Source organism: Chenopodium quinoa, unplaced genomic scaffold (genome assembly GCF_001683475.1).
Source record: "Chenopodium quinoa cultivar QQ74 unplaced genomic scaffold, ASM168347v1, whole genome shotgun sequence".
Taxonomy (NCBI): domain Eukaryota; kingdom Viridiplantae; phylum Streptophyta; class Magnoliopsida; order Caryophyllales; family Amaranthaceae; genus Chenopodium; species Chenopodium quinoa.
Window position 1 is genome coordinate 6,199,313 of NW_018745410.1, and position 26,366 is coordinate 6,225,678.

The 26,366-nt window shown below is 35.4% G+C and overlaps 1 protein-coding gene and 1 long non-coding RNA gene across 6 annotated transcripts; one reads left to right on the forward strand and one right to left on the reverse strand.

Annotated features, from left to right (window-relative positions):
• Window positions 1–360: 360 nt before the first annotated feature.
• LOC110713321 lies at window positions 361–5,108 on the forward strand. Of its 4 annotated transcripts, none has more exons than XR_002509850.1 (7): window positions 361–547; window positions 908–1,004; window positions 1,506–1,696; window positions 2,123–2,189; window positions 2,845–3,113; window positions 4,183–4,270; window positions 4,713–5,108. It is a non-coding gene; the product is annotated as an uncharacterized LOC110713321 (long non-coding RNA). The 4 variants fall into 4 exon arrangements; XR_002509851.1 differs by having other exon boundaries at window positions 4,183–4,258; XR_002509849.1 differs by having other exon boundaries at window positions 4,183–5,108.
• Window positions 5,109–7,429: 2,321 nt separating this feature from the next.
• On the reverse strand, window positions 7,430–9,831 carry LOC110713136 (elongation factor 1-delta). 2 transcript variants are annotated; one of them, XM_021891604.1, is made up of 7 exons: window positions 9,684–9,831; window positions 8,896–8,985; window positions 8,653–8,769; window positions 8,455–8,542; window positions 8,119–8,242; window positions 7,891–8,004; window positions 7,430–7,782 (listed from the first exon to the last, which is right to left on the reverse strand). In XM_021891604.1, the coding sequence occupies exons 2-7, from the start codon at window positions 8,979–8,981 to the stop codon at window positions 7,619–7,621; spliced, it is 693 nt and encodes a 230-aa protein (XP_021747296.1). In that variant the 5' UTR covers window positions 8,982–8,985; window positions 9,684–9,831; the 3' UTR covers window positions 7,430–7,618. The 2 variants fall into 2 exon arrangements, with proteins under 2 accessions (XP_021747296.1, XP_021747297.1); XM_021891605.1 differs by having other exon boundaries at window positions 8,896–9,006; window positions 9,684–9,825.
• Between the last annotated feature and the right edge of the window lie 16,535 nt (window positions 9,832–26,366).

The window sequence follows — 26,366 nt, forward strand, 5'->3', positions numbered from 1 at the left end:
TTTTCAGTTCTCTTTAGGCCAAAATCCAAATCCATACTTTTTAGTTTCCCAAACAAGTGACTGTGCCAAATCCAACATTTAATATGGACTTGGGCCCACTTGGCAAATCCATCATTTAGTGTTTTCACTTTTCAATTAAATTAGCAATATTAACAAAATTCTAATAAGTTTGACTAATTTTTATTTCATTATATGATATACATCATATCCATAACCATTATAAAAGTGCAAAATTTGCTACTATTCCTTATGAATAGTATTTTTTGGTGTTATGACATAGCTGCCCTTAATTTTAAGGAACTGCCGAAATTGCCCTTTCTTAGCCAATTGCATTATGTATCACAGCTGTAATTGCCCTTGCTTCTCACCGACTTCCCTCTCTGTTTTCATCTCAGAAGGAAAGGGTCAGAGCATTTCTTAGGTGAAACAAGGAGAGAGAAACCTAGAGAGAGAAACCTACAGCAACTCAAGACCACCGATGATGGTGCTTCGAATTCTTCGAGTTTGAGGTTGTGGAAGACACTTTTTGGATCATCATATTCATCAGGTTCGATCTCGATTCTCTTTCTCGATTTAGTTTCAAATTTTTGGTCTTTACTTGTTCGATTGTCGTGGTTTTTTTGCATGTTTGTTCCTATTGATTTCGATATGTTTTCGAATTTTTTGGGTTGAATCTTTGTGGGTGTATTTGAGCGAAATCGTTTCGTTTTTAATGGGGTTGAATCCTTTTTTGTGCTATGTTTTTTTTGGTAGTTCTTCTTAATTTATAATCTGAATTTCGATTGAAATGTTTTTTTGGGTGATTCTTCTTAATTAATAATCTGAATTTCGATTGAAAAATAGAAAGTAATTCTTCTTAATTAATTTTCTGAATTTCGATTGAAAAATCAAACTATTCTTGATGAAGGAGTGGTGATTTCGCCCTTTTGATTTTGACCTGAGAAAGGAAAAAAGAGGAGAAAACTGCTGCTGAAGATACTTTGAATGCTTACAAAGCTGCTCAGGTTTGTGTGTTTTCTTTAATTTTTGTTTTTGTTTTTGTTTTTTTTTTTTTGGTATTTTTTTGGTTTTTGTTTTTGTTTTTGTTTTTTTGTTTTTTTTTTTTGGTTTTTAGGGTTTAGATGTTCTATTTTGCGGAGATCTGTCTAAATTAAAGATTTCATTCAATTTGTATTTGTTATTTTGAATTTATTCTCTGATTTTGCTGCTCTATATATTGAGATATGGAAGAATAACAGAGATTCGAGCTAACAATCGCTAAACAAGTGCTTAATGATGTTTGTTAAGTTACTGAACATAGTATATTGGTCGAATGACTGAGATTTGATACTTGAATATGCATATATTTGATGTATTTTGTATAATTAAGAAAATTCCTGGAGTTTTATAGGAGTAGTTTTATGTACACTAAGATTCTAGCTTTTTAATAGGGGTTTGGATATATTTTGGATATTTGAGTAAATTTTTGCAGTTTTAATAGGAATATTTGGATTTATTGTACGTAGGTCTTGGTGATGCACACATCACGGCTCAATATGTAGGTCTTGGTGCGGTTGCTCGGGATGAACTTGGGCAGCTGCTGTGGGCTGCTGTTCGAAGAGTGGCTGCGTAATCAGAGGTGGAGGCAGCTGAAGCGGTGTGTTTTGGAATGCAAATTGCACATATGTTGGGCATCTTGAACATCTGGATTGCTAAGGTATTTCAGAAGATTGATAACAGCTTCATAGGCTATTCTCCAATTTGCCTAATTTATTATGATAGTAGGAGTATGTCAAGTATGTTTGATGTTATTATTTCGTCACATGTGAGAAGGGTAGGCAACTCGGTAGCCCATCTTGTAGCTCGGTGGGATACTATTAATGTTTCGGAACTTGTTTGTATGAGTCCGTTTCCCCAAAGCATTATCTCTTTGGGGGAATTTGATTTATAATAATATATGCCTAACCTTTCAAGTCAAGCTTATAAAAGAGAAACACATGTAGCTAAAGCTTCATTACCTTTTAATAATGGCAATTAACAAACTATAATTTTTCATTTATATTCTACACTTTTTATCTTCATTTTCCTCTTATTCTTACTTCTTTTACTACAATTTCTTCGAATTTCCTCAATTTTCTTGCAGAACAAACTTGTTCTTCATCATATTCTTCTGGGTTTTAGCTTTTTCTGAAGAATTTCTCACTGGAAAGGTATACTTCTGCTCTATTTTACTTTGATATCTTAGAGTTTGATTAATTTCTTCTTTTTTATTTTTTGGTGGTGTTTGTTTTCGTGCAAATTTATGCATGATTGGTTCTTTCATTTAATTGTTTTCGTTTTTTCTTACTAATTATTTCATATTCTTAGTAATTTTGTCAATTTTTTATTTCATTTGATGAACATGATGATCTTACGCAGAATGGGTACTTAGATTTGTTACTTAATTACTTTGTAAGTTGAAAAAGTTACCCACAATTAAGGAATGATAAAAAGAAAAAGGCTACATTTAATCGTTTATTGTTAAATTATGGGCAATTTTAATTTTCATCATATTTTTTGTAACAGATTGATAGAATTTTCTTTACATTTTTAATAATGGCAACTTCGAGGAACAATGTTTTTCTTACTATTTTGGTAAAAAATCTGAATTACAATCTGAACCAATTTCAGTCATTTAAGCTCTAAAAATGACAAAACCATCAAACGCTAGATCAGCTGCAAGAATTAGATTATATTTGCACCATTATTGTTAAATTCAGTTTGAAATTTATTTAATTTATTTATTTATTTTGTGTTCTTTGTGAGTAATTGTTTCATGAAGATTGGTTGGGCTTCATTGTTTCTTCCAAATTTGTCTTATGACAGGGAATAAAAGGAAGGATGTGGCTCCAAACCATGCTGCTTCTTCAGGGAAAGGTCCTCCTATCCTTGCTGTGGTAATCCTTCTTGAATTGCAACTATACTTGCTATGATGTGTGCTACTTGGTTTTGCAGGAACAAATTCATCTTTGAAAACATAACATTGACCATAGTGTATACAACTATGGGATTTGTAAAATATGTTGAGGTGTATGGCTCTTATACACACAAAGTATTCGTTAGAACTGCAGCTCATGACTACCCTTCTGCATCAGGTTGGATTCCCCCCTCCCCCCCCCCCCCTCTCTGAAGGTATTATCATGTTGAATGTCGACGCTAATTTGATCTCTGGGTCACATGTTGGGTTGGACGTGGCTGTGAAAAACGAGCTTGCAATTGAGCAGTGTTTGCTTAATTTAGTTAAGAAGTATGAAGGGCTGTGGGAAGTAGAACAAATAACACACTTTTCCTTAAACCACTTTTAATGTTTTCTCTTATATATCAACTTTAACTTTATAAAGTTTGCTTTTGAATTAATATTTCAACAGAAATGGTTTCATGTTTTAATTTAGGGAAAATATGGAACACAGCAAACCTACTACTTTACTGAAACCCCCTAAGGTTTTAACTTTGTATATATAAATCTGGGAGAGAGTTTTGCTGGTTAGATGTCTCTGCAATGGTCACACTTTAAACACTCATTTTTTTCATCCTTGTTAGAATTCAAGATGTAATCTTGGCTTCTTTGTGTGCAAATGTGAGGAGCTTTTCCAAGGTCTTTTTTTCCCTTCGTGTTATGGTGGTGTGAGATTGTTGTGTGGTGCTTGTGAGTTAGTTGTTGTGGTGTGATTGTTCTTGTGTTCTTCTTCTCAAGTATTATTGTTCTGTGCTTGCTGCTGCAAGAGTTGTTTGTTTTGTTGGGGGCTGCTGTGCTTCCTTTCTTAATTGAGTATTTGTGTGTGTGTTCTTGATATATGGATAACTAATTCAATGGCTCTTACTTAGAAACTTGCTACTAAGGTATCTCTTCATTCCCATGGTTTTCTTTATTTAGTTCATTTTAAAATTGAGAATTTCTCAATTCAATTTGATAAGAAATCGGGGGCTTTTGTTTTAGTTGAGTTCGTTTAAAATTGAGGGGTTTTCTCAAATCAATTCAAATCGTTTTAAAATTGTAGTTTTCCAGTTTAAATCAATTAGTTTATTATTTTGGGCTAGTTTCGATGCAATTTGGTAAAAAAAAAATAGGGATTTGATTTCTCTGCATTCTAAAGTTAGGGCTTTATTTATTTATTTATTTGATTAAGATTGTTAAATGTCTAATTGATTATTTTTTTAATGAAGGTTGTTAGAAAATTAGTTCTGACTAGCAGAGGAGTCAAGAACCCTCGCGTTACCATCTTGAAACTGCTGCTCTTCGGTAACTTTTCATGTAAAAAAGACGACTCCAATAATTGTTTATTAAAAGATTTAATGATTTCAGAATTGAGCTATTGTTTTAAATTATCTTCAATGATTACACCTTTATAACACACTCTTGATCCAAAATGGACAGTCATGTATTACTTTATTATATGAAGTAAATTATAAGCAGAGTGCTCAACGATCCATTTAATTTCTTCTGTAGTTTATGTAATTGTGAACTTCAAATCCTGTATTATACTACCTGTATTATACTATTATTAGACTTTATGCTTTTGATTAGGGATCAGTAAATGTATATGTTAATAGATAAAGCAGTGAGGTATGCTTGCAAAAACAAGATAACTATCTGAAGTTATATGGTGCCACTACAAGTGTGATATCAAGAATTCCTTATTTTCAACTGAAATATTTGGTTTTGATTAATTGGAGTTCTGGTTTGACTCTTTCAGGTTAATACTCTTAAGGTAGCAACTGCAGTTCATTGCATCAAGCATATAGCGATGAAAATTATGACTTCAAATGCAACAAATCGCTTTTCTTTATCTTGTCGTTTAGGCAAAACAAAATGTGAGCTTCATAAGTGTTTACAGATATATAGTACGGAGTAATGATATTGAGCTTCGTAGCTTTTTGGCTTGTTATTTTACACATTTTTAGATCCATATTTTAATCGAGAATTTTCTTAGTAGACCCGGAATTCTATTTGTAAATTATCTTCTGATCGTGTGCTTGGTATATTCTGATTTGATTCTTGTCAAATTGGGCGAGTTAATATGTTCTTTTGGATACATGTATAATCTAAGAATATGATCAATTTGTTTTGTTCTGGATAATTTGGAGTGGAAGTTGTTGCATGTCAAATTGTTAGCTGGTTGTACATTAAGCTCCTTTTTTTGTCAATAAATGTACATTAAGCTTTTAAAGGTGAAAACATCCTATTTTCTGGGTTATTAAAGAGGAGTATTGTAAGATGGGTAATTTTTAAACGCATCACTTTTACTTACATTGCCCTAAATAACACTAGCCTCTTTACTCAATAGGCTAAGCATTATGCGCTTGAATTCCACAATTTTATTTATCCGTTATGTGATTGTCAAACTACTTTATATGCTTTGGATATAGGAAGAAGTTCAATTAATTTTTTAATGCGTTTCACTTTGGAGATTGTATGCATATGATATCAGTATATATTTACATCGTTACCTGTACTTTTTGATATTTTAGATACAGAGAGAGAGGAAATGAAAAAAAGTAAGGGGAGAGAAACTTTTTAGGTGTAATCAAGGAGATGAAAATAGGTTTTAGAAACTTTCAAAACTACTCAAAATTATAAAACATAAATAAAAGAAAATGAAAGTTAAAAAGATAGAGAAACAGAGTGACCAAGAAAAAGGGAATAGAAATCGACAATTAGAATTTGACAAACTTCAAATCTTTCACTAAATGATATTCGTTAATAAATGTGGTTTTGTGATAATTATGGAAATGTTAACTAATTTGTAGCACTTTCAGAATAAAACGTTTAACCTTATAGTAGACTTGTGCTAGATTCACAAGTAAATGTTTTTTTTTTAATGTTAATATAACCATAGTAATAGATTGCTTTCAAGAGATAAAATGAAAGAAGGATGGAGGGAGGAGAAGACAGGAAGTGGGAGGAGGAGGAGAGAGAGTAAAAAAAGGAGGGAGTGGGAGGAGCGAGAGAAAAAGAGAGAGGAAAAAGGGAAGGAGTGGGAAAAGAGAAAGAAAGGGGGGGGAGGGAGTTGGACGAGAGAGAGGTGTGAGAAAGAGATAGAGAAGGTCGGGATTGAGAGAGAGATAGAGATGAGCCAAGAGGAGAGGGAGAAAAGAGAGACTATGAGAAAAAAAGAGATAAGGGCCGGAAGAGAAAGAAACAGATCAATTAAGAGAAAGAAGGGCAAGGAGAGAGAGATAGAGTGATAAAGAAATAGATGAGTCGGGAAAGAGGGAGGAGTCAGGATAGAATAAGAGAGGGAGGTAGGCTTACTTAACCGTTCAAACCATATAAGAAGAGTAAATAGGTTGGAGAAAAAAAAAGGGGAACAGATGGTGAAAGAAAGTAGGTAAGAATGAATTGAAAAAGGAAATGATATAAGATGAGGAAGAAATATAATAGAGAGGGTAAGTACGAGGAAGAAGAGATAGGAAGAACTTAAAATCAAATTAGTGACTACCACACAAATAAGATCCCCTAATCATCATGTTAATAACACCCCAAGCTACGAAACACGATTAAAATTCCACAAATCTTACATATCATACCGTGGGGGGGGGGGGGGGGAGCGCGTAGTGTGTGCTCCAACGACTGTAATCTTAAATATAAAAGTGTAAAGCTATTCCCTCCAACTGTATTTATATAAAAAAAAATCGTATATAAAATAATTTATACATAAATGACCAGCAAATAAACTTTAATACATACACAAATATTTCTCATTCATTTTATACCTTCCGTATCTATTACAAAATCTAATTAATATAATTTTTCAATAGAAAAACCACTCAAAAAGTTTCTACTTTAAAAAGTCTAACAAACTAATATACCATTAGTATTGCATTTTTTTATTACTACTTTTTATTATCACAATCATTTTAAAATAAAGCTATTCAAAAATAATATCTATAACAATAATATAATTTTTAAAAAATCTTTGAGTTATAACAAATTCTAGATAACTTCACTTATAATAATTGTTTTTTCATAGATATTTCCCCATAGAAACTTTATCACTACACCTTGTTAGTATTTACAAATTCATGTATCCTTATTATTACAAAACCGGAAAACCCGAGCACAACCACGAATTTTACTTATCTTGCCGTCGGAGGGGCACGCACAACGCGCGTGCTCCAACGACTAGTTGATTATAAAAAACAAAAAACCAAAAAAATAACTACAACAATACCACAAGAACCCTAAACTTACGTGCTTAATGGATTAAATCGTGTGCAGGGACAATAAGACTAACACCCATGCACGGTGCCACTGCTAAATTTAACTTATTCATTTGGGGTTTGAAACTTGCTTATTTTAAGAGTTTACTCAAACTTGTGAAAAGCCATAGAAGTTCAACCTTGCTTTCATCCTATCGTGTTGAATTGGTGTTAAATGGACGAATTAGCATGCAACTTTGCACCAAAACAATACAACACAAGCAGAAAAAATAGGCAACAAAAAATATAGTATCATACTAATTCTTACAAGTCTTGAAGCAAACAGCTCGACATGGATGCAAAGCCACTTTCTCTGAGAACTTAATTAGATCCCAAACAAAACAGTAACAAAATTAATAGATAAAATTTTGATTGGAGATGCAAAACATCATAATCCCTCTCAAATCTTGTTGAAGGCAACAATATCACAACTCTGAACATACTCGTTGATTGGCTCGGCTGTCAAATGGTCCTCGATAAGATCATCAACAGAGACCAAGTCATCCACAATTGTCATCATGATGGTCATTTTCTTGATACCATATCCAACAGGGACAAGTTTGGCTGTCAAGCAAAAGATAAACCCGAGTCAAACGATTTAGCTAAAATGAAAATAAATCGAAACAAAGTGTAAAGAGTTTTAGTAGTTGTAACACAAGGTATGGTACATACATGCTCCCCATAGCAAACCCTCCTGATGAACACTCCTGACAGCTTCCTCGAGCTTCACCATGTCAGTTTCATCATCCCATGGCTTCACATCCAACAAAACTGATGACTTGCCAGCTGTTTCATCAAAATCAGAAAAACAATATTACATAAACGCCAAGAAAAAAGGATGAGCATTCACAGCCATTAATCCACAAGTATCAACCATTCAAGACAACACAAGTCACTCACATTCTTTCTTTTTAGCAGACTTCTTAGCAGCAGCTGCTCGTTCTTCAGCAGCGGCCTTCTCCTCTTCGGTCTCTTCACCGAAGAGATCAACATCATCGTCATCTTCATCATCAGCAGCTGATGCCTGACATATTCCAATTATTATATGATTAGGAACCATCAAATCAGGACCTCAAAAAAAAAAAAAGGAACCATCAAATCAGGACCTCAAAAAAAAAAAAAAGGAACCATCAAATCAGGACCTCAAAAAAAAAAAAACTATCAAATCAGACATAATTGGAAACTTTCACAAAAATACCATGAGAATCCAATAACATAAAAAGAATGTGATACCACCTTAGTGTCGGCAGCAGGAGGCGTAGCGACATCAGAGGCAGGAGCATTTCCCTCAACTGTAACACCTGATCCCTCACCGGACACGCCACTATAAAAAAACAACAAAATATTCAATCAATCTTATAAAAAATCAAATTATCCTAATCCAACTCAATCAAATCAAACATGAAATCGAGGATCAAAGCAAGTAAATCTTACGAGATCCTCAAAAGCGCATCAATGTGTTTGTACCACCTAGATACATTCACATATGAATCCAAAGATTTTTTCGGGACAGCCGAATACACGGTGAGATCATCCTTGGAGGCTTGGTAACTGGCATATTAAACACAATAATAAAGATTAAAATTGTCTCAAACAACAATATGTTATCAAGATTAAAATTATCTCAAACAACAATATTCTACTATGAAATTACGCAATTCAATAATTATGACTAACCCTGTAATGTAACTCCTACTGAGGAGGTACTCATCGAGCTTTTTCAAACCAGCATCAGAGCTCAAATCGTAGAATGTAACTGCCATTGATCTAGAACCATAAAGTTCGGATCTTTAATCAGAATTTGTTGTAAAACACAAGAATTAATCAATTATTTGATAAACCGCAATTCAATTAATCAATTATTTGATAAACCCCAGTAATTTAATCCGTACAACATTAATTATAAATCAGAAACCTAAATTTCAAACTACCCAATCAATTATAAAATTGAAATCGTAGAATGTAACTGCTATTGATCTAGAACCAGAAAGTTCGGATCATTAATCAGAATTTGTTGTAAAACACACGAAATAATCAATTATTTCATCACCCGCTAAAACCCCAGTAATTTACTCCGTAATAATTATATATTAGAAATCAAAAATTTTCAAATAAACTATCCAATCAATTATCAAATTCAAATCGAAGAATGTTACTGCCATTGATCTAGAACCAGAAAGTTCGGATTTTTAATCAGAATTAATCAGATTTTGTTGTAAAACACACGAATTAATCAATTAATTCATAAACTGCTAAAACCACAGTAATTTACTCCGTAGATCAAATAAGTATACACAAGAAACCAAGTTAAAATAAATTATCCAATCAGTTATCAAATTCTAATCTTCTCACTTGACAAATATGAATATCTTAATTTGACTCAATTCAAATTTTTTCACCCTAAATTGAATTAAATTAACGATTAAAGTTAGATTGATAATCGATGATTTAATAAAACATCTTACCTTAATGAGGGAAGAAAACTGACAAGCCGGTTGAACGGAGAATTGAGAGATTTTAGATTCAAGAAGACAGTGAAGTTCTGTATTTTCTCAGTGTACTGCAATGCGGCTGCTCCAAATATATAGACGACTGACTAGGTTAAGCTCCAAGCCTCCAACTAAAGTGAGTTTTTTTTTTTTTTTTTTTTGGTAAATAGCTCCAAATCTCCCATTAAAGTTGGGAAAAAAAATTGTAATTATTAAATCAACCTTTTTGACCGTTCACTTTTATAGTTTTATTACGTTAACCTTTTGATTATTTTTAAACACGTCAACCTTATATTACCATTAATTTTTATTATTTCCTCCGTTTCAATATAATAATCTCATATGAAATCAATCACATAAAATAAGAAAATAATAATATTTGGAATCTAACATTAAAGTACAAAAACTATTCATAATAGTTTTGCCTTATTTAAATTTTTTGATTTTTTTTTAAGTAATAGCCATAATTGCATAATTCATAGGTGGAATTTCCTTACTTAAAATCATGTCATCAATCATCTAAAATAATCAATTAGAATTTAATATGTATAAAATAGAAAATCAAAACTAAGTTAAAATGAAATATATTCAATGTGGGTATATCTTTTTGAAACGCCTAAAAATAGTGTATGGGACGGGACTAAGGGCTTGTTCTCATACTTTTATTTTCATTTCAGTTCAGTTCAGTTCAATTCAGTTTAGTTCAGCTCAGTTCAGTTCAGTTCACTCCTAATTTTCTTCTCTTATAAAATATTCATTTAAGTTCAGTTCACTTCAGCTCAGTTTAGTTCAGTTCAGCTGATTTTAGTCTATTAGAACAAGCTCTAAGGCCCCGTTCTCTTCACCTTAATTTTGCTGAACTGAAATTATTGAAGGAAATGTGTCCTCAACTCTAGAGCAATTACTAAGTATAATTATGGATCATATTATGGAGATAGTAATTCGTTTATTTGGGTCGTCTATACGTCTTGCTAGAGAATGTTATAGAATTTTGAATTAGTGAATAACAAACCCGAAGCTCACCTAAACGGATCCTACAAGGTCACACATAAGGTTTGGATCAATAAAGAAACCCGGAGCCCAAAGTGGGTCTTAGGGTGACCGACCAAGAAAGGAAAGGGGAGAGGAACAACCTAACCTAATTAATGATAATGTGATTATATTAATTAGATTTTTTTGAGAAAATAAAATATAGAGTATTCAGTTTTCTAAAAACAACGTAAGTTTTTCCTCTCCATATTTTCTCTCTAAACTGGTTCTCTAATCCAAGAAAGGTAAAAGTATTCTCGTCCTACTAGCATTGGTGGAGTGTTGATTCAAGCTGGTGGACTGAATAGAGGAGTAGCATTTGAGGCTCTTTATCTCCGCCAGAGAAGAAGATTGCTAAGAGGATTCACGCTACAAAGGTTAATTCTAAACTATTATGTGATCCTTTATTTGTATATGCATAAGATCCTGTTTAGGTGCGTATGAATGAGATTCATGAAATTTCGCTTAGAGTACCTAAAATCCTACAGTGGTATCAGTTAGCCCCTTGCATATAATTTTTTAGTCACGATAATATGATTATTTTGATGTGTGAATTAGGATAATTTTAATTCGATTAAGGGAAGGAATTGAATTATGGATTCAATAACCTTATTAAAATATGATTTTAATTGATTGAAATTGATTAAATTGTGAATTTAATTGCTCATAGCCTCTTAACCTAGCCGTTTTTAAGAACCCTAAAAGCCCTAATTAATTTTCGAATTTTTGATGGTTATGAACCCTAATTTTTCGATTTTTAATTTTTAAATTCATATAATTTCATCTATTTTTCATATTTAAAATTGGTTTAGATATGATTAATTAATTCATTTAAAATAGTTTTATATGAATTGGGAATTATTTTATATGAAGAGCCCTAAATTAATTGAAATGGAGAATTTAGATTAATTTTTTGAAATTATGCATAAAGGAGTTTATGTTTAATGCAATTAGATCACCAAATTAATTTTGCAAGAGTTGTAAAATTAATTTAACTTAAAAAAAAAAATTTGATAGGTTGAGTGGGAGTAGCCACGGCTGGGTGGAAGAACCTCCTTTTGGTGGTCCACGATGTTGGGGTTTGGTAAGTCCAACTTATTGCGGAAACAACCCCGACCCAAAGAACCATTCGCAATTAATAAAACCATAAAGCATAATAAATAAACATAAAAGGATAAAATCGAATTTACCTTTGACGCGTGCTTCGCCCTCAAAGTTGGGCTCTTACTTGAAAGCTTTAGCCCCGCTCACACGAGAGCCTCCAACGAAAATCCACCCACAAAAACTACTAGCGACTTTAAGGTCCGTTACCTCGAGGTTAGCGAGATCCGACCAAAACCCGAGTATTATGTGAGTTTAAGAGTTTTTGCTAATGCAATGCTCTATTGAACTCCTACTCAAGCAAAGCATTCTCAAGCCATGCTTTGGCTATTTATAAGGAAGGATAGCATGTGAATTCTACTCATCTTTCAATGTGGGACTTTTTCACAAAAAGATCCCACATGGAAAGATTGATGAATTCAACCCTTAGTTAAATCAACCAAGGAATGTGTCGCCACAGTGGCGCGCTGCCACGTGGCACGCTGCCACTTGGCGGCTGCCACTAGGTGGCTGCCACGTGTGCTGCCACATGGTTTTTTGCCATGTGTGTTGCCACGTGGCACGCACCTATTGGGCGCGCTTTCCTAGCCTTTTGCGTGGCTAGGATTTTACTTGTTACTTAAAGCATTTTCCCGTCTCGCCAAATCCTAAATTTTGGCTCGACATTTGAGATTCTCCGACGCTCGGCTTTGACGCTCCAAGCTCGAATTTCCGACGTCTAAATATTTAATACTTGGGCGAAGAATTAATTTCTTCCTAATTAATTTGTCGAGTCGGTTTGTTTACTGTAAAGAGTGTGACCCGAAGGGTTCAGTCAAGATTAAGTTGTAATATTAATTATGCATTAATATTACTGATCGGAAGCGGCCTCTACCTAGACATTCGGATCACTTGAACTTACTGAATATATTAGCTTTCTAATAATTCTGAACCCACTAACGGAATAGTACACTTGTTCGAAGGACACCATTCCTTTCAATCTCCCACTTGTCCTTCCGGACAAGTGCGCATTTAGTGTACAACCTTTTTCCTATGTCACTTAATGTCTCTTCATGAACTATAAGGTAAGATTATTTCGTCATCCTTATTATGTCCAGAAGTGTTTCTCGATTCCGAGTCCGACTATCAATAAACAGATGATTTCTAAAATCCATCCGAACACGGCCATGCATTTTTACAGTCTCGCTCTCCGAGAGGCCTTGTATACAACAAAGACATCTTTCCTATTTTAGTAGGGGGACATTCCCAGTCTTGTAATGTAGCTCCTCTTACTGAGAGTACCTAGCCGCCCGAGTGTTGCCGTTATAATCCCCTATTACGGTAGACGTTTGCCAACATCAAAGCGGACTAGTACTCAAACAAGAGAACTCACAATATTCATGGTCGAGGAAAGAGGTTCCGATAGCCATAATGAGAAGTATACTTATGACGATTTTTAATCTCTTAAAGTATTCTCATAGGTCGATCCAGTATGGTTCTAAACCAATACCTGTGCAAATGATTTATGACAATCATGTCCTCGTAGCACAAGAAACAGTGCTATAAATCAGACTACACACTAATCTCAATTGGTAATTAATAGTCCATCGTTTAAATGACCTCGATTAGGAATAATTTTCGATTATAATATACAATGTTCACTTAATAGGTGTTCCCTTACCAAGACTGGTCTTGATACCCTATTTTGAATATTCCAAGAATCGAATGGACTCATTATTCAATCCTAAACCACAATTAAATAGCAAACGGAGTGATAAAATTGCATGAAATTTTAAATTATTCCAAAACCTGAATGCTTCATCTTATGATAAATGGTTTTTCCAAATGTTTTAAGAGTATCACTCTTTATAAAACATCTATAGAAATCACACCCATATCTAATATGCTTGATTTCTTTCATGCAATTGTGAATGTTGTCATTCACTTATTGCATAGGTTTAGTTATAACTACTTTGCTAATCTTAGCATCTTCATTACTGATCACTTACATAATAAGATGATAAAATTTGAGAGAGTCATGGATTATATGTGATTTAGGATTTATTTTCCAAGTGATGGCTCCCACTCATTTTCATGATTGAGACCTTCAACTTGACAACTTACAATCATTAACGTTCATCAACGAACTTTCCATAGAATATCTTCTTTATTATCACCATTAAGGCAACAATATTCTCAACATATATTTTAGTAGACTTCCAGATGATGCTTTGCTTGGGTTTCATTCCAAACGGCTCACAATGATTTGGGATACCCTGATCACTTGTGATCATGGAAATTTTCCTTAAACTCCTACACATTACACATGGATCCACGTCCATGTTACCATTCTCAAGCCACGACTTATTGTTAGCTCGTGCTTATAAACGACTTCCTTTTTAAGGATCTAATCCTTGTTAAGGTTTGTGCTTGAAACATCAATTCTCAAATCGTATTTGTTTCCACAAGTCAAGAACTCATCCTGTTACTTATCCAAGTACTTTGGATGTTCTTAGCCATAATCTAACGATCTATTACATAGATTCAGCTTGATTGGTACTACATACTTCAGATGCTCTAAGAAAGTAAGTCGTGCGACAATTCCATATCACAGCGTACATGATGGATTAAATTGCAGAGTAATTCTCAATCTTATTCCCTCAATTTGTCATTTTAGCTCATTCAGTTTCACTGAGTCTTTGCTAAACAATTTGCTGTGTGATATGGTTGAAAGTCTCTATTAGAGTCTTTCATGTTTGACTTAGTATTTATCATAGCTTATACTTAGTTCAAACATTTACTTAGTTTTATACATACGGGTCGAAAATCGATCTTTCAAAGTCCTTCAATTCATGTTTAACACGGTAAACTCCTTTACACGTTCAAACAATTTATCAAGTCTATACAATAGAACTTAATACCCAATACGTACTAAGTATCGTCTTTTGCTTGGTCCATTGTCGAAAATACTTTCAAATCTAAGCATTTAGCATTTGATAGTTATTTCACAATAGAGTTCGTAAACTTCTCGTTGGACCTTTACTTTTGCTCCCACTAAACTTCTTATTCATCAGAATTTCTATGTTTCTCCATAAGCCAATCCTCTTATTAACTTTATGAGAAAACACTTTCCAATTCCTATATGCAATGCTTCCTTAAATCCCATAACGGATTCCTTGAGCTTTGTAGGCGTCGCTCGAAGTGCGCCTACGTTAAAAGCATGTGTGAATATGCTCGGCACTCATAGGAAGTGGGAATTGACATAATACGATTAGGGACAAATAAAGTAAGGAGCCGCCAACAAGTTTGTAAGGAACTTGTAAACCGTTCACGGATCATAAAAGGCAACTACGAATAAGGGACAACGAAGGCAACAACGATTGACCCGTGAAGGTTACACCCCATTCATAATCCATGAGATTACTAACTCCATATGGTTCGGAACCACGAAAGGAGGATCGGGGATGATGGTACGAAGTGAGTCGTGGAGTCACATTCGCCCGTATTGGCCTCTACTCGATTCTTATATTGAAAAATATTCCTGTGATCTCAAAGGCATACAAACAATAATTCAATTCGCTCCAAACTATTATTTAACTAAATTGGTTGAATATTAATGCACACATAATTCTAAAAATTTGGTGATCACTTGATTAAACAATAAGATTAAAAAGGATCCTAAACCGGTTGTCCAAATTATCTTATTAGGCGTGATTTTCAATTACATATTCCCTTTAAACATGCAATATGGTGATCATAAAAAAAAATAGAATAAACATTAATATTAAAACCAATTTAATTAGGATTCCAACAACATAAAATTGTTAGAAAAATAATAACAATAATAATAATAATAAAAGAGCATGATCCTTACTTAGAATCTGTTTGCTTGCAACTACAAAATAATAAACGAGTTAGTAACTTCAAAGAAATAATAAAACAATAACTAAATTAAATTAAATAAAATAAGGTTGATTTTGGGGCCAAACCCTCAAACGATTCTACCTTTCACGCCTTCGCTTAAGGACAGAACCTCGAGCAAAATATGGACTCCTTTGAGTGCTTGAAGAAGTAATTTTGAACTAAAAAGGGTAGGCTAGTGTTTAGGTTAATAGCATAGAAGAGAGAAAATAAGAATAATAAAATTCTGGTTGCCCCGTACATCAGAAATGAGGGGGTATTTATAGGGAAAATGTGCTGAGGGAGCACACAGAACCCTAAAATGATAAAAACCCTAAAAAAGTATCCCGTGACACGGTCAGACTGTACCGTGACACGGTCAGACTGTACCGTCAGACGGTACACTTTCCGTGACACGGTACAGTTTTGGAGCGACGCGGGAAATTTTCAGAAAACGGAATGAAAACGCGTTAAGGGTTTACGCGGAAAGGACACGGAACATTCCGTGTCACGGCAGACCTCCCGTGTCACGGGAAGTCCCACCGTCAGACGGGAAGGGTTCCCGTGACACGGTCAGACTGTACCGTGACACGGTCACTTCCAGTCCATTTTTCCGTCTAAATTCATTTTTAACCCTAATTTCTTTCGGCTTTTAAAGTGCCGATTGATAATTTTGGGCTTTTTTCTGACTTTTATTATTCGGGCTAAAATAAGAAAATAATAAAATAAAAATAAATAAAATGTTTGGGCCAAAAATAAATAATAAAATAATAAAATAAAAAGGTTTGGGCTTAAAATTAATTAATAAGCTTGGGCTAAAATTAAAACTATGCTTTTACCAAATATCAAGACTAATCCATGGACTTTTCAAAAGTATGAATTTAATAAAATACGATTTTTTAAGCACTCTCGGGATTAAATACTAAACCCGACCAATAGTGGCGGTGAAAGGTTATTTATCATCGGGTTTGGTTTTGGGGAGACATTTTTAGGTGTCTACAGAAGCCCCCACTTTGACTGAGTTTGCAGAAACGTCAGTTTCGAAAACGATAGTCAAAGTAGCCGACATGGATGGAGAATGATTAAAGACGTTCTGCGATCCTAAATCATTCTGTATACGCCGATACCTGCAGAAAAATGTTAATTCCACAGATAAAAGAGTAACGGGATAGAATATGTATCTGGCACCAGTGTGTCGGTGACAAACGAATTTGGCAGCTTCCTAAGCTTGAAGGAATCCACCCGATGACGTTTGTTGAAATGCTTTCCATGCTTGAGGAAAGCCGACTGAAGAGTTTGGTAGCTTTCTAAGCCTGAAGAAAGCTACCGGATAATACTTTCCATGCCTGAGGAAAGTCGATGAACGAATTTGGTGTCATTCTATGCTTGAAGAATTTCACCAATAATGCTTTCCATGCTTGAGGAAAGCCGACAAAAGAATTTGGCAGTTTTCTATACTTGAAGAAAAATCCACCGATAATGCTTTCCAAGCTTGAGGAAAGCCGACTTGGCGGTTTTCTATTCTTGAAGAAAAATCCACCGATAACGCTTTCCAAGCTTGAAGAAAGCCGACTTGGCGGTTTTCTATACTTGAAGAAAAATCCACCGATAACGCTTTCCAAGCCTGAGGAAAGCCGACTTGGCGGTTGTCTATACTTGAAGAAAAATCCATCAATAACGCTTTCCAAGCCTGAGGAAAGCCGACTGATGAACATGGTGTCATTCTATGCTTGAAGAATTCCACCGATAATGCCTTCCATGCTTGAGGAAAGCCGACTTGGCGGTTTTCTATACTTGAAGAAAAATCCACCGGATAATACTTTCCATGCTTGAGGAAAGTCAAAAGATGATGAAATTGCAAGTCTCTGTGTATCGAGAACCTTGTGTCATGAAATGATGGTGGTCCGCTTGTCCCCGGACGTGGGCTGTAGATGGTCCGCTTGTCCTGGGACGTGGGCTGTAGATGGACCTGTAAAAATAAATTTGTCAATGGACTCGTATATACTGTGATTGACTTGACCACTAACTTGACCAAGTTTGACTTGATGTAACATGACATGTGTATGACTTGTGAGTGTGTGTGTGTGTGTATATGTGTGTGTGCAGACACAAGCAAACGAAGATGCAAAAGCAAAAATTTTCCGTCAATTTTTTTCATGAGTGGAGGGTACCGACTTTATCCCGAAAAAGAAAGATGTGTAAACTGAACTTTTATTTTCGAACTTCCTTCGATGAAAACTTGGAAAAAGTTTTTTGAACTTCCCCAAAATAAAATAATGAAAAGGGAGAGAAGTTTTGAACTTCCTCCTTGAGCAAGACGAAATGATTCGTATGGATTGAATTGTTTGTCCTGAAAATAATGTATGATGCATGTTCTTAGGCCAGGAGGCTAAGGACAATTACGTCATGTGACACAATAGATGAATGAACTTAAGTCATGGAGCTAAGCATCATATATGGTGTAAAGAAGAGATTTTGAACGTCACTTAGGCCTGGAAGCTAAGCACGTATAGTGATTATTGCATAATGAGCGTTGCTTAGGTCAGGGAGCTAAGAACGATGTGCTTTGTATGATTAAAAATCATTGATATATAAATGTTTCTTAGCACATTATGCAAAACAATGAACATTGCTCAGGTCAGGAAGCTAAGCAAGCATACAATGTTTCTTCTACTGAATGTTTTCTTTAAATATGATGAAACATGCATAGTGTTGAAACGAGATTTCATGATAAAGAGCTCTTAAAGGGAAGGATGATTGATATGGATATGGATGTGTGAGTGAAGTGTGTGAATGTGATACTAAGGCTGGCTGCAAGGGTTATAGCGATGGAAAGAGATGTGAGAAGAGTTAAAGATGATGACTCTTCAGGCTGGGTAAGCTAATGTGATTTGGGTTCAAGCCCCCAAGTCTAGCTCTAAATGGGTAGGGATAAGCATTGGACATTCTTTGACTCGATCATGTATAGATATGAATGTGAATGTGGATATGAATGTGAATGTGGCCGCACCTCGATGTGAGGTTGCCTACGTATCCGTTAGGAATTAGGCCGAACGTAGCTCTAACTGAACTTTGCAAAAGTGTATGTACACCTCAAAGAGGTCTTTCAAGGGTTGTAATGTGGTTAAGTTGATGGTTTAAGGAAGAAAGAGGTAAAAGGCTCAAGACCCGAGAGAAGTCCCCAAGATGTGTAATTGTGAATTTGAAAATTTTGAATTTTGCAAGTTTATTTTCAACACATTTTTTTTGCTTTGAACTTTTTTTTTCCCATTCTTTTGAATCAATGTAGGCAATCTCAGATCATGCGGTCCATCACTCACTTAACATTCATGTTTCTCAGGCCCGGTACCGCGCACTCGATGAGAGACGCAATTTGAGACGTGTTCATATCAAAGACATTGGAACACTTGCCTTTAGACATTGTTTTATTTTTGCTTTGCTACTTTTTTTTTTACTTGCTTTTTGAATGTTATACAATTACACATCTTCAAATCCCAGGGTTGAGTGAATGTGGGTTGAAGAAATGAAGGCCAAACGTTAGACGAGGCTCAAAGTGGTTGATGAAGAACTGGATATGTGATTGAGTGGTTAATGGGGAATGACAGGGTTGCAAAGGTGCCTCAAATCATTGGTGTACCTTGTGTTTAGTTCGACAATTTTTTTTTTTTTGCTAATCACATGATCGAATGTAAGAAAGAGATGCTCATTTATGAAGAAGGTAAGAAATGTGACACATAGACACATGGATAACGGGAACCTATGCTAGACTTATTGGGGGAGAGGGTCGAAACAAAAGAATAAAAAAAAGCATGAAATCTTGCACGAAGGATCTGTGTGCCTTGTATTCATTACTTCTTGCCGCCTGGAGGGACATGAAGTTTATTTGCATCCATCAAGTCTTGAATGACGTCCTTCAAATTCCAACATTGCTCCGTAGTGTGGCCCCTTCCTTGATGGTACTTGCAATGGGCATTGGGATTGCATTTGGCGCTCCTTTCTTCAGGTTTTGGCTCTGGAAATGGCCCGATAGGTGTGATCAGGCCTTAACTATAAAGGCGATCAAAGGCTGCATCATAAGTCATTCCTAAAGGAGTGTAAGTTCTTTTCTTCTTGGGCAATGGAGTAAGAGCTAACACTTCATTGAGATCAACTTGGCTTATATTGTTGGTAGTATTTTTGTGCTTAGAAGACGAAGAAGAAGGATGGTCGTTCTTCTTGTTTTTCCAAGTGTTATTATTGTTACTACCAGCAGTCTTTATTAGCTCATCCTCGATATTGATGCCGATGTCGTATACAGCTTCGAAAGTGTTCAGCGGAAGAAATTTGAGATGTTCCCTATATTTATGAGTCAGATTTTGAATAAAGAGGCGAACCATCTCTCTTTCTTTGGGGGGATCTACCAAGAGTGAAGCTGTTTCCCTCCACCTGTTCAGGTAAGCGGTGAAGCCTTCATTCTCTTTCTGTTTGAGAATGGAGAGTTCACGTTCAGAAGTTTTAGTTTGAATGTTACACTTGTAACGATTCATGAAACTTTCGGTGACATCTTGCCAAGTCGCAGTGCGCTTGGCATCTAGGGAATAGAACCATTGTTGGCAAGCATGTTCTAAGGAGAGAGGGAACACCGTAGGGAAGAGTGTTACGTCCAATCCCTTAAGAGCCATGGTTGCAGAGAACGCCTTCAAATGGAATATTGGATTGTCAGTAGGCTTGAACTTTGGAATATCAGCAGTGGAGAACTTTTCAGGGAGTCTGTCCTTCACATTCAAAGGAGTGGGAGGCCGTTCCACATAAGTGAAATCCTCAGAAATCTTACTCATTTGTTCCTTCAGTTTGTCAAGGGTGGAAACAGTGACCTTGTTTTGTTCCATGGTAGTGACCCTAGTGGTAACGGTTTTCATCATGGAAGACAGTGCCTCAATGGATTTGTTGATGTTCTCAATGTCTTCTTTAGTGGCCATTGAAAGGTGATGAGTAACGGATATGACAAAGTTCTCTTTGAACGCCTATTAGATCTGAGAGATTGTCGCAATAATGGCTCGAACCGTATTGATCTATCTCTGTTCCTTGAACAAGTACTGTGAAATAAAATAATTCACTTAATTGTTTGACTCATTGCTCAAGATAGGAAAGGAAGGGAAAAAAATAGACATTTGAAAACAGGTGAGAAAACTCCACTCATTTTTTATTATGACGAAAAAAGGGTGCATGAACCTAATATACGATCATAGACGACCTGGTGCATGACGCAAGTCGGAACATAAAGAAAGTGTGTGGACTATACTTGACTCGTGAGTGACTAAGTGATGTTATAAGAATCGTGGTATGATCGTATGGCTAGACATGTGAACAATAACCAAAATGACTGACGCGATGACCAAATTAACACGGAAGACTTGACTGACGCCTTTTTTTTTTTGTCGTGACACGGGACATTTCTCCTGTCAAACGGGATAGCATCCCGTGTCACGGGAATATTTGACATTTTTTTTTGCCGTGACACGGGACATTTCTCCCGTCAGGCGGGATAAATTCCCGTGTCATGGGAGTCTCTCTTTCCTTTTTTTTTTTTGACAGGGGGTGACGGGAGAAATGTCCCGTGTCACGGGAGTCTCTCTTTCCTTTATTTATTTATTTATTTATTTAAACACAAAAACAAGACTTCCCTAAAATACGGTCAAAAAAGTGGTGCACGACTTAAAGCAAAAAAAGTGTGTGAACACGACAAGTGAGTGATTAAGTGAGGTTATGGACGCGTGTTTAGACCGTATAGCTAGACACGACTCAAAACTGGACACAACATTCGCACAAAAATCAAGAAAAAGACTGACAGGACACTTTCCTGGGCACCGTGTCACGGTGCAGACTGTCGTGACACGGTGCAGTCTACCGTCAAACGGTAGACTTTCCCGTGTCACAGCACTGTTCACCGTGACACGGCAGAACATGTCGTGACACGGTGCGCAGTTCCAGGTCAATTTTGTGATTTTTTCAGATTTTAATCGATTTTAAGTTCGTACTAATTACTATGTGAGAATAAAAACCCTCGGTCATGGTTTAAACAAAAAGAGCAAACACATGAGGGTTAGCACCAAACAACCACATAGCATTTATGCACAATGATGTAAAAAAGTTCGCAACCTAGGGTCGAGATCTATGTTCAACTATTGGTCAAGCTTTGGGTGTCAAAGGGGTACCATGGTTAAGAGTTTGGACGCGTTAGCAAGGCAGCCTCCCTTGAGGGTGTATGCCAACGGGCGGCTCCGCGAGTTCGTGATGAAATCGAACTCGACTCCATGGTTTTGGTGGATTGAATAACTCGGATGAACCCTCATTGCCATGAGCGTTTTTGGGTCGATAGAGCTTAAATCCCCAGGGGCTAAGACGCATGTAGAACACATACGTTTTTTCAGAAAAATCGAAGGAAGTCGACTATGAGAAAAGAAAATAGGCCACCGGACTGATTTAAGGACTGCCGTGACACGACAGTCAGAAAATCTGACTGGTGCCCTGTTTGCTTTTGCGCGCAACCAAGTTATCAAATTTTTCCTACGGGACAGACCTGAATGCGACGTTAAAACGTCTATGAAGATGCAAAAACTGCCAAATTAATCACAGGAATATTTTTTCAAGAATCTTTCAAGTCTCATCCACTCATCTTAATTAAATACCGATCACTCAAATCGATAAATAATTAAGAATCCTCCCCAGTGGAGTCGCCAAATTGTAGGCGTCGCTCGAAGTGTGCCTACGTTAAAAGCATGTGTGAATATGCTGGCACTCATAGGAAGTGGGAATTGACATAATACGATTAGGGACAAATAAAGTAAGGAGCCGCCAACAAGTTTGTAAGGAACTTGTAAACCGTTCACGGATCATAAAAGGCAACTACGAATAAGGGACAACGAAGGCAACAACGATTGACCCGTGAAGGTTACACCCCATTCATAATCCATGAGATTACTAACTCCATATGGTTCGGAAACCACGAAAGGAGGATCGGGGATGATGGTACGAAGTGAGTCGTGGAGTCACATTCACCCGTATTGGCCTCTACTCGATTCTTATATTGAAAAACATTCCTGTGATCTCAAAGGCATACAAACAATAATTCAATTCGCTCCAAACTATTATTTAACTAAATTGGTTGAATATTAATGCACACATAATTCTAAAAATTTGGTGATCACTTGATTAAACAATAAGATTAAAAAGGATCCTAAACCGGTTGTCCAAATTATCTTATTAGGCGTGATTTTCAATTACATATTCCCTTTAAACATGCAATATGGTGATCATAAAAAAAAATAGAATAAACATTAATATTAAAACCAATTTAACTAGGATTCCAACAACATAAAATTGTTAGAAAAATAATAACAATAATAATAATAATAAAAGAGCATGATCCTTACTTAGAATCTGTTTGCTTGCAACTACAAAATAATAAACGAGTTAGTAACTTCAAAGAAATAATAAAACAATAACTAAATTAAATTAAATTAAATAAGGTTGATTTTGGGGCCAAACCCTCAAACGATTCTACCTTTCACGCTTTCGCTTAAGGACAGAACCTCGAGTAAAATATGGACTCCTTTGAGTGCTTGAAGAAGTAATTTTGAACTAAAAAGGGTAGGCTAGTGTTTAGGTTAATAGCATAGAAGAGAGAAAATAAGAATAATAAAATTCTGGTTGCCCCGTACATCAGAAATGAGGGGGTATTTATAGGGAAAATGTGCTGAGGGAGCACACAGAACCCTAAAATGATAAAAACCCTAAAAAAGTATCCCGTGACACGGTCAGACTGTACCGTCAGACGGTACACTTTCCGTGACACGGTACAGTTTTGGAGCGACGCGGGAAATTTTCAGAAAACGGAATGAAAACGCGTTAAGGGTTTACGCGGAAAGGACACGGAACATTCCGTGTCCCGGCAGACCTCCCGTGTCACGGGAAGTCCCACCGTCAGAAGGGAAGGGTTCCCGTGACACGGTCAGACTGTACCGTGACACGGTCACTTCCAGTCCATTTTTCCGTCTAAATTCATTTTTAACCCTAATTTCTTTCGGCTTTTTAAGTGCCGATTAATAATTTCGGGCTTTTTTCTGACTTTTATTATTCGGGCTAAAATAAGAAAATAATAAAATAAAAATAAATAAAATGTTTGGGCCAAAAATAAATAATAAAATAATAAAATAAAAAGGTTTGGGCTTAAAATTAATTAATAAGCTTGGGCTAAAATTAAAACTATGCTTTTACCAAACATCAAGACTAATCCATGGACTTTTCAAAAGTATGAATTTAATAAAATACGATTTTTTAAGCACTCTCGGGATTAAATACTAAACCCGACCAATAGTGGCGGTGAAAGGTTATTTATCATCGGGTTTGGTTTTGGGGAGACATTTTTAGGTGTCTACAAGCTTTCTTTCAAATCTAGCATTATTTAGATTTTCAAAACCCTTAGACTATTCCATAGTCACTTCCAAAATCCTATTTGGGGAAGACGATTTTGGTATCTATTTTGCCATATTTCATATGAGCAATTTTGCTAAAACAATCACGAAAAGACTTTAGCATTTCAATTGGTGAATAGGTTTAAAATAAACTCCTTGAATTTAATTGTATCCTTTTCATCCAACCTAGCTATGTTTGCATATATGTAGGGAATATTTTCAAGCATTAAACCCCTAGCTTGAACCGCACTGTGATCATACACTAAAGTACGGTGGCGTCCAAAAGGGAAGAAGATAGAGCAAAAGAGTCGCCAACAAGTTTTAGGAACTTGTAAACCGTTCATAGGATGAAGGTTACACCCCTTAACGATCCAAGAGATCGTCAACTCCATAAGGTCTAGAATCAAATAAGGGTTCGGGGATGAAGGTACAAATCCAACCTAAAAGAGATTGAACCTGCCCTAATAATAGGCCTCTACTTTATTCTGATCGTATTCTAAACCTGTTTATCTATGTTGGTTTAATATTAATGCACAAATAAATCTATTATTGGCGATCACTTGAAATTGTAATCATATTAACCCTAACAAGATTATTAAATATCTTATTAAGCGTGATTACAAGTACCAATACCCTTTAAACATGCATAAAAGGCGTGATCAAGCAATAACAATAAAAATCAAGCAACAATAATAATCATAATAATAATAATAAATAAAATAATCATCATAATAATAATAATAATAATAATAATAATAATAATAATAATAATAATAATATTGATAATCATCATAAATTATAACAATTATAATCATAATCATGTTCATGTTAATATTAAAGCATAATGAACATAGCAAGATCCTAGGCATGATACTAACAAGATTAATAACAAACCCTAGCATGTCACTAAGCAATAAAAATCAAATCTTTAGCCCTAACATGATACTAACAATCATAAATATTAGGAAGAGAATAAAAGGCATCATAGCAATCATATTTAATATTAAAATTACCCTAGACATGATACTAGGAATATCATAACAATAATATAAACATGATTTCTACATCATAATATTAAAAAAACCATTAAAGTACTTACTTTGATGCTTCGTACCTCTTTCTAATAACAAAACACACGTTAGTAACTTTAAGGAAAATAATAATCAAACAATTAAATTAAATAATTGAAATAGAGATTTGGGACCAAACCCTCAAAAATTAAAACCTTTCACGTCTAGGGCGAAGGCAACTTCGAATATGGCTAGGTGTTTCTAGATCTTGCGAATGCGGAATTTTGCATTTGAAAACAAAGTTTAGAAAAAGAGAGAGAGAGAGAGAGAGAGAGAGAGAGAATAATGAATTAGAGAATGCTAATTAAAACTGATTGTAGATGATTATTGGTGAGAATTGGTGAATGAAAACAGAGTTTTTTAATACGATATTTATAGAGAAAATTAGCCAAAAAGATAAAATAAACAAAACAGATTCTGATGCACAAAAAACAGAGTTGGCGCCAACCCTGGCTAATTGGCGCCTGGCGCCAACACTAGCGCAAGGCGCCAGGCCTGGTTCCAGGCGCCAAAGCCAGGGTCAAGCGCCAAGCCTGATTTTAACGCGTTTTCGAAAATCAGATCAATTTTCCGTACTGGAGGATAAAATCATATAATTTCCTCAAAAATGCTATTTGATTTTGATTAAAACTCTGAAAAGTCAAAAGTCAATTTATCAATGCTAATTGAATTAGGAATGAAAAGAACCTTCTAGAAGATTCTAGAAGACTAAAACCATTCCTAATTGCATTAGGAATGATAAATCCGTATTAGGCCCTCCCCTAGATCATTGGGCCGCATATAAGGCTCAAACCGGGCCCAGTTTAGTAAATTGACCATAACTTCCTCAACATTCATCGGAATTGGGCTTATAATATATCGTTGGAAAGCTCTTTGCAAGCCCCATCCAAATACACTACTATTGGACCCATATCATAGACCAACCAAACTAGATTGGCTGTTTTCTTAAAAATAAGTTTTCCAAAAAAGAGAGAAAAGAAAAGAAATTAAAACTATCCGCAACACTAGACTTTCCACACTTTCACTTCATTCGGTTATGATTCGACGCGAAAGGTACTCATCACCGGGTTTGGTTTTGGGGAGACACAAATGGGTGTCTACAATATACATTTCCACATTTGTTAGTT

Excerpts from the sequence above, each read along its gene's own strand:
- LOC110713136 (XM_021891604.1), bottom strand. The coding sequence starts at position 8,981 with ATGGCAGTTACATTCTACGATTTGAGCTCTGATGCTGGTTTGAAAAAG. Across the intron at positions 8,770-8,895 it reads AGTAGGAGTTACATTACAGG|TTACCAAGCCTCCAAGGATG; the intron begins GTTAGTCATAAT and ends TTAATATGCCAG. Across the intron at positions 8,543-8,652 it reads GATGCGCTTTTGAGGATCTC|TGGCGTGTCCGGTGAGGGAT; the intron begins GTAAGATTTACT and ends GTTTTTTTATAG.